This window comes from Anopheles darlingi, chromosome 3, assembly GCF_943734745.1.
Source record: "Anopheles darlingi chromosome 3, idAnoDarlMG_H_01, whole genome shotgun sequence".
NCBI classification, from domain to species: Eukaryota; Metazoa; Arthropoda; class Insecta; order Diptera; family Culicidae; genus Anopheles; species Anopheles darlingi.
This window is the reverse complement of record NC_064875.1, coordinates 26135939-26143438: the sequence shown is the minus strand read 5'-3', so window position 1 is coordinate 26143438 and position 7500 is coordinate 26135939. Positions and strand designations below refer to the sequence as shown.

The following is a 7500-nucleotide window of genomic DNA, read 5'->3' as shown; positions in this document are numbered from 1 at the left end:
ATTACCTTCCGTGGGGGGGCAAGAAAAAGAGAGAGACAGAGAGAGTGGTGAAAACGTGGACGATGTGGCCGCTTTTGTCGCATGAATTAATTAGCATCGCACCTAATTTGACACACGAAAACCCAAAAACCGCCGCAAGGCATTTCGGCGCCAGTCAGTTGGAAATGGGGAACAAAAAAAAACGAAATGCTAATTCCCTGGAAGGCTGCAGTTGAGTTGAATGTTGAGACCTTTGCTGAAAAAATTGTAAAGGGGGATTCACTTAACGAAATTGAAAAGACGTCCACGTTGATGTTTCGGAAAGTGTTTGGAACCAAACACCGCTATTGAGGTCATCTTCAACTGCAAAGGGCTTCCAAACGAAGTCCCTGGTAGCTCCCGGGTGGACAGAAATGGCATCAAACCAGGTGGCGAATTCGGTCACGAGTCGCAAATCAGCGCCACTGATTGATGGTTCTATTAGTGGAATAAGTGGTGCAATTTGGTTCGTCCTGCAAAAAAGGTACGATCACCATCATCATCATCATCACGCTGACGTGGACGTCGACTTCCGGCGATCGATGAACGTGAGCGTCCGGCGGTCCGGCGGTCCGGGGATAAAGGGCAGATCTGATTTCGATTAGCGCGATTCGATCGCACCCGCTCCCTGGACCCAACCCCGGGTTAATTGCCGGGGGAAAGGCGAACAGCGAACAACAACGCTCCCGCCGATACTCCCGGAACGAATGTAAAACTCTCTCGCGGCTCGCGTCAGCGCTGGTGCTGACTAAGGTCAAAACGTGAGACCTACTTTTGTGCGTCGGAGTCAAAAGAAAGGAGAAAGGAACACGATCGGACGCTCCGAAGAAGGCGGTCTGATAATGATGAATCGATCAAAAGCCCGATCCAAAGATGATGTGCGAAGATGACGCGCCGCTGGTCCCCAGAAGGGATGGGGACGTCAAAAAGGCCGTCAGCTTCCCAAATTTCACGCTCCACGCTCGTCGGTCACGTTGCTGCAAGAGAGCAGCTCACACACACGCACACGCAGAAGCTGCTGCCAGCGATTTGAGATCGTGATTCAAGGAATGGTATACTTGAAAGCTGATTGCGGAGAAGGCCTTCTCCTTCAGATTTCATGTTTCGTTTGGTTGCAAAACCATCCAGCGGAATGAATATGTGGCAAACAAGCAAATAAGAATCTTCTTTGCACCGATAGAGCTGCCTTTGAAGTGAGCTACTGATGCGGAACGCGAGTATCCTTCACGGTCGATATGATACTCGAAAGTTATAGAACCGAGAGGAAGAGGAAAAAAAGAGAAATACAAAAACCATCCAGCAAAGGACAGAAACGGCAGCTGGCAAGGACATAACGAGACCGGGACCGAGACCGGGACCGAGACCGAGACCGAGTATTTGTTTAATCATAATTACGACCCATCATCGATACGCTATCATCTCTAGTATCGCCCTAAAGCCAATAGAGATACTCGAGGAGTTGTCCGTAGCATAAAAAAAAGGATCCCAGGGCAGCACAGACGTTACGCATCGATAAATGTCAAACACTGTGATTTGTTCCACGGCATCCATGGCTTTTACTGAAGCACCAACGGGCGGCGAGTTGATATCGACCCACAGTAAATAAGCGATCCAGACGTTGTTATCATCGCCGTCCATACAAAGGATTCTCTTGGCAACGAAGAGGTGGTGCTGGTGAGGGCCGATGAACGCCGATTGCGGTAATGAGGTGGTTAAGGATTGTGCTTCTTAAGGAAAGCCACCGCCACCGCAGCAGAACCCCAACCGCCAGCCCAAACGCCAGTTGCTCATCAACTAAATCAATAAACACTTGCCCGTTATAAGCTTTAACCGCGAGCACCGCGTGGCAGAGGCCACTGTGTGTCTAGCCAAACCGGATGTCACCGACATTATTCCGGCCATTAATTTAATTAAACAACATTCTGCCTTCTGCGGTGGTAAGAGGGGTTGGTGGTGGTGACACCACCTCCATCAACCGTCGCCATCATCATGGTCGTCGTCGTCGTCGTCGTCGTTTGCTGCGATACTTCGCCTGGAACCAGCCAGCGTTCTCAAGCCCGACGTAGCCCGACACGACGACAATGGTGATGACGTTCGTTGATAAAAGGGACCACAACAGGGTTGGGGCCCGGGGAGGGGAGGCGCATGCCATGGCATGCCGCGAGGGCTTGTTGTGACCAGGATGTTGACCACAATTACGCATTCGTCCGGCTCCGGTTGGATTCGAAAGGCCTTGCTGTTGCTGTTGCTGCTGCTGTTAGGTTCAATAGCAATGCCTACTTTTTGTCTCCGTTGCTTGCTCGAGAATCAAATTACATTCGGTCCCGACATTCCATGATTCTCCTCTCTCTTTCTATTTATCTCTCACTCTCTCCCTGTGGAAGTCTTAAAGTTGTTCCATTTGTTGGATGTACTTGTTGCTTGTTGGCTATTCCTGTTTTGTTTCATTTTTCGCTATCATCTTCCATGGTAAAGACTGACGACGTTGACGAGAGAAACTAGACTTAGGTACGAATTAAACCCATACTGACGAGACGAGAGTAGCAGTACAACGAGCTTGTCAGAAGCTCGGCAAGAACGCGTTGACGCGCTGTTCTCGGTTGCGGTGTGATTGCGGTTACCGAAGTCAGTGCAAGATAGATTGCGGTACACGATCCCAATCCCCTCCCCGGGAGGATATTAAGCATTCCGGAGTGACATCTCTCGGTGTGAGGCATGTACGACGTTTGATATAAATCTCATACAGTTCTCGTTCTGTGCTCCGTTATAGGGAAAAATAAATAGGTTATACCTTCATGAATTCTCGACACCTACATTACCTGGCGATGTGTCCGATGGAACTCCTCAACACACATTTTCTAATCCTATCTACGCGATCTAACGAGCAACGGGCAATAAGAAGAAGGTTTTGCTTTGTGGGGAATTTTGTGGAAAGCTGATATAAAGCCGAGCGAGACGATATCACGATCAAGACGGGATGGTAATCTAGGGACCTAGGAACACTCATCACAAAAGTTGGACATTGCCTCTTATCCGCTATGATTAAGGAGAGGAAGGTTTTCGAAGACGAAGACAAAGTTCCTAGTGATAGTGTCGCAGTGCGAGCGTTTTACGGCCACTGCCGGATGCCACCGCAGATGTGGACGGTGGCAGTGGTGGTGGTGGTGTTGTAGCGGACGACGTCGGTGGTGAAGGAGACGACCCCAGTGCCCCAGTGCCCCGGACTGGGTTGCTGCTGTTGTTGTTGTTGATGTGGTTCAGTTCTAGCGCTACGTTGTAGCTCGGCAGTAACCCATTCCGGACGGGTAATTCGGGTGGTAGCGGTGAAAGGGGGCTCTGTGGTGGTGAGGTACCCTCACTGGGTGCACTATCTCCACTGTCCCCGACACCCCGACGACAGCTTTCGTTAACGTCGAGTGTGTCATCGTCCTCGCGATCGGAGACACCACCACCATTGACGTCATCGTGGTCGTCGTCCTCGTCATCGTCATCGACACCGCCGTGGTGTTGCTGCATCGGATGATGATGCGGTGGCAGATGGTGCTGCATCGGATGATGACTATGGTGTGGATGATGATGGTGGTGATGATGCAGTTGATCATCATCATCATCGAGATCCTGTGGATGATGGTAGAGATGCGAATGGTCTGGTTGCTGCTGGAATGCACCATTCAGACCGTGTTGCTGCTGTTGCTGCTGGTGATGGTGATGATGGTGGGTCTGATACTTGGCATGCATTCCGGGTTGCTGAGATCGCGATCCGGACGTAATACCCCCGTGGCCACCCGATGGTCCGATGGTGTTCGTTTTGTTCGGTGGAAGGAAGTGATCCTGATTGAGGCGCAACGGTGCGAGCGTTTGCTGTTGACCTCCTCCTGTGCTGTGCTGATAGGTGATCTGGTGATAGTGATGGTTGGCCGGATTGCTGCTACCGGTGGTCAACGGTGGCCCGTTCCCATTGTGAAGATGGTGCGGTGGAATCGGTGGCGTATAGTTCGGGAACAACTTCATGCCCGGTTGTTGCGGCTGCTTCATGGTTAGATGGTCCTGGTTAAGCTGTAGCTGGAAGCTGGTAGCCGTAGTCTGCTGATTGGCACCGACGGGACCGCTTACTCCTCCTCCTACCACTGCTGCTGCTGCTGCTGCTGCTGCTGAAGGTGGACCTCCCCTCCGAGGTGGTGGAGGGGGAGCCTCTAGCTATAGTTCCGTGACCGGTATATGCCTGATACCGTGCGAATGGTGATGATGGTGATGGTTGTTGATCTGGTAGTTGTTCAGTGTCGTCGGATGGATGCCGAGTCCACCGGCACCACTACCCGGTCCACCGATACCGCCAGGCAACGCGTGTGGATGGCCCCGTGCCGAGTAGTCCTCCTCCGAGAACGTCTTCTGATACTCGCGCTCCTTACGTCCGATACCGTTGCTACCCCAGCTTCCTTTGACCATCTTCTGGATCCACCGGCGGCACTTGTAGATGACGAGGGCAAGCGTTGTGAGCAGAGCGGCCACACCGACCAGCACGGCACAGATGATGGCCTGCTGTCGATGATCCGGATGCGTACAGCCGAGCAACTCCGGTGATAGGCTCTGTAGCGCTTGTTCTCGCAATCGATCCGGAGCGGCACAAATGACCGGAATCTGACCGGCTACCGATGACGACAAGGAAGATGCAGCCGATACGGGCACTCCATCCTGTCCCATGCCACTGACGTTACCGGTCCGGCTGACGAGCAGATTCCGTAGCCACAGCATTTGACAATCGCACAGTAACGGATTCTCGGACAGATCGAGCTCGATCAGTTCGTTCCACGTAAACAACCCATCGGTGAGTGTTGTCAGCGCGTTGTCTCGAAGTACGATTCGCCGCAGATGCGGTAGCCCACTGAGTGCTCCCTCCTGTATCTCCGACAAGGCCTTATTCGAGGCGAGCGTTATCTCCTCCAGGTTTGTGTTCGAAGCGAACGCTCCACTTTCGATGCGATGTAGCTTTAGCGAACCGGAGATGTCAAGTCGTCGCAGTTGCCCCAAACCGGCGAACGCACCGGCCGGTACACTCTCGAAGTCGTTCTGGCCCAGTGCGAGCTCTTCTAACCGGTCCAGTGGTGCCAGTTCGCTCGTCGGGATGCGGTTCAACCGGTTGTCGGACAGATCGAGTGAACGGAGTTGCTCTAAACCCCGGAAACTGTCACGCGTGACGTTCTGTAAGGCGGCACCTTTTAAATCGAGCCGACTAAGGCCCGGTAGCGCCGCAAATGACTCCTTAGGGATGGAGGAAAATGAGTTCAGCCCTAGGTAGAGCTCGGCGAGCACCCGGAGCGGCGTAAAGGCCGGTGAAGGAACGGTGCTGATGGTGTTATCATCCAGATAGAGCACCTTAAGGTTGGCCAACCCAGTGAACGCTTTCGGATCGATCTTGGCGATCCGGTTCTGACCGAGGTTCAGTTCCTCGAGCTTCGGAATACCGGCGAACACACCTTCGGTTAGCTCGTCGAGGAAATTACCGCGCAGATTGAGCACGGTCAGTGCGACGAGCCCGACGAACGTTTTGTTCGTCACCGAACCGACCTTGTTGTGGTTCAGGTGTAGCTCCGTTAGCTTCTTCTGGTAGGCGAAGGTACGCGGTGGCATATTGAACAGATGGTTGTAGCTGAGATCGAGGAACGTCAGCTCGGCGTAGAACACCATCGATGAGTCGATGGTTTTGATTTTGTTGTTCTTGATGACTAGTCGTTCGAGCGAGGGGTTAAGGACGATCGGTAGCACATCCAGCTGACCCTCTTCACACGTCACCACGAGCGTATCGTCGTCGCACTGACATCCGAGTGGACAGTTCGCTAGACCGGCTGCATCGGTTGGTGTTGGTAGTAGCTGCAGCAATACTAGAAGCAGCATCGTAACACCGAACCGTACCACGGTACTAGTGGTGGTGGTGGTGGTGGTGCTGATGGCCATACTGCAACCGGTAGAGACCGTCGTTCGTCGTTCCATTGATGGTCTAGGAGTGACGTGGTGGTGCTGAAGACGGCGACGTCGTGTGGTTCGTGATGGACGCTTCACCGTTGCTCGTGCTCGCGTGCTCTTGTTTCTATTCCGCGTCCCACGAGCCGGAAGCGAAATGGACACCTGTACCTGGCCAGTGCCACCGTCGGTTACAAGACGCTTACACCGCGTACAGGTGCGTGTGTCCGTGGTGGGCCAAGGTAGGCCAATCTCCTTGGTGCTGTGGCGTGTGCCCGGAGGCGACAGCGTCGATGGTGGCGGCTTACAACAGTTTCCGACGAACGAGCGACGCAATGGATCGAATCGTCATAGTATCTGCCGAAGAGAAGACGAAAAACAGAAGAAGGGCGAGGTTAGGGACAATTCGATTCCGGAAAACGCGTCAAGGTGCAATAAGCTATTTATTGGATTACAGGAATTAAGGTGACCACCGAGAGTGCTGCTGCTGCTGCTGGAAGGTGGCATGAAGTCTAAGTTACTTCCGAAACCATTCCAAGTCCGGCATTTCATCGCGGGAAGGAAAAGATTCTTGGATTGGCCCCCGGGTCCAACATGGGATTCCATTCCATTCGCTCCAAGTGGACGATGATGTCAGCTTGTTTCGCCGACGCGATCGCCAACGTAATTCCATAAGAGGACACCCAATCGCAGACGGTTGGGCAGCGCTTTAGGGCGGAAAATTTAATTCGATATCAGAAGACGGACGAACGGTCAGGTTCGATGTCGGTCTCCCTGTCCCTGGCCCTTGGGGTTTCCCTTTAAGAGGCACGTGGAATCAAATGAAACATTACTGCTCGTTGGCTAATACGTGGGCCTAATCCGTCCATAATGCGGTTAAATTAGTAATGAAGAAAGAGCCGAGAAGAGGATGAGGAAGGAAAGCGTAATCCCTCGTGTTCGATGGCGCTTGCGGGGTTTTCCGGGGGGTTTGATGAGAGGAATGTGATTGTTTTGTTAAAGTTTGTCGCGATGGCACATGTTATAATTTGGACTAAGGATATAAAGTTTGATTATAACGCATTTTTATGGTGCAAATAGGATTTCGTTTCCTTGCTTCTCGAGACAGATCGATAGGTTTTAGTATTTCCATGGAACTTTGGCCTAAATCTGGATTTCTATTTGACAAAGTTGTCAAATGTGTTGTCTTAAATTGCATTGAACTAAAACGACTAAAGTAATTGACAAACAAACAGAACAAAATAATTCTAAAGTATGTAGCTACTGCATTCGGTATACGATGCTTTTACGAGGTGAATCCAATTCCTCAAAATTATTATGAAGTGAAAAGAAATGTTAGTTGTTATGTCTTTACTGAAATAGTTCAATAATGTGAGCACGTAGTTGTATGCTATTGAAACAACCAATGTTTAACGCTGTACTGCATTGCAGAACGATATCAGCATCGATAACACGCAATAAAATTATAATACAAAGGACAATGCAGATAAAAGAATATTTCTGAAAAACATTACAAGCTAAACA

General features: G+C 51.3%; 2 protein-coding genes across 3 annotated transcripts in view; both read right to left on the bottom strand.

Annotated features, from left to right (window-relative positions):
- The window catches only part of LOC125955366 (sarcoplasmic reticulum histidine-rich calcium-binding protein-like), a gene marked incomplete at its 5' end in the record, with an annotated part of 7423 nt that extends 3208 nt beyond the window's left edge, over positions 1 to 4215 (bottom strand). Inside the window, one exon of the mRNA XM_049686500.1 lies at positions 1 to 4215. This exon is cut by the window's left edge and continues 3208 nt beyond it. Coding sequence (XP_049542457.1) covers positions 3100 to 4215 — 1116 coding nt within the window.
- LOC125954271 (insulin-like growth factor-binding protein complex acid labile subunit) overlaps positions 4082 to 7500 on the bottom strand; it is a 104139-nt gene continuing 100720 nt past the window's right edge. For both annotated transcript variants that reach the window (XM_049684427.1, XM_049684428.1), the window contains exon 3: positions 4082 to 6333. In XM_049684427.1, coding sequence (XP_049540384.1) covers positions 4216 to 6006 — 1791 coding nt within the window. In that variant the 5' untranslated portion in view covers positions 6007 to 6333 and the 3' untranslated portion in view covers positions 4082 to 4215. The remainder of the gene's footprint in view (positions 6334 to 7500) is intronic.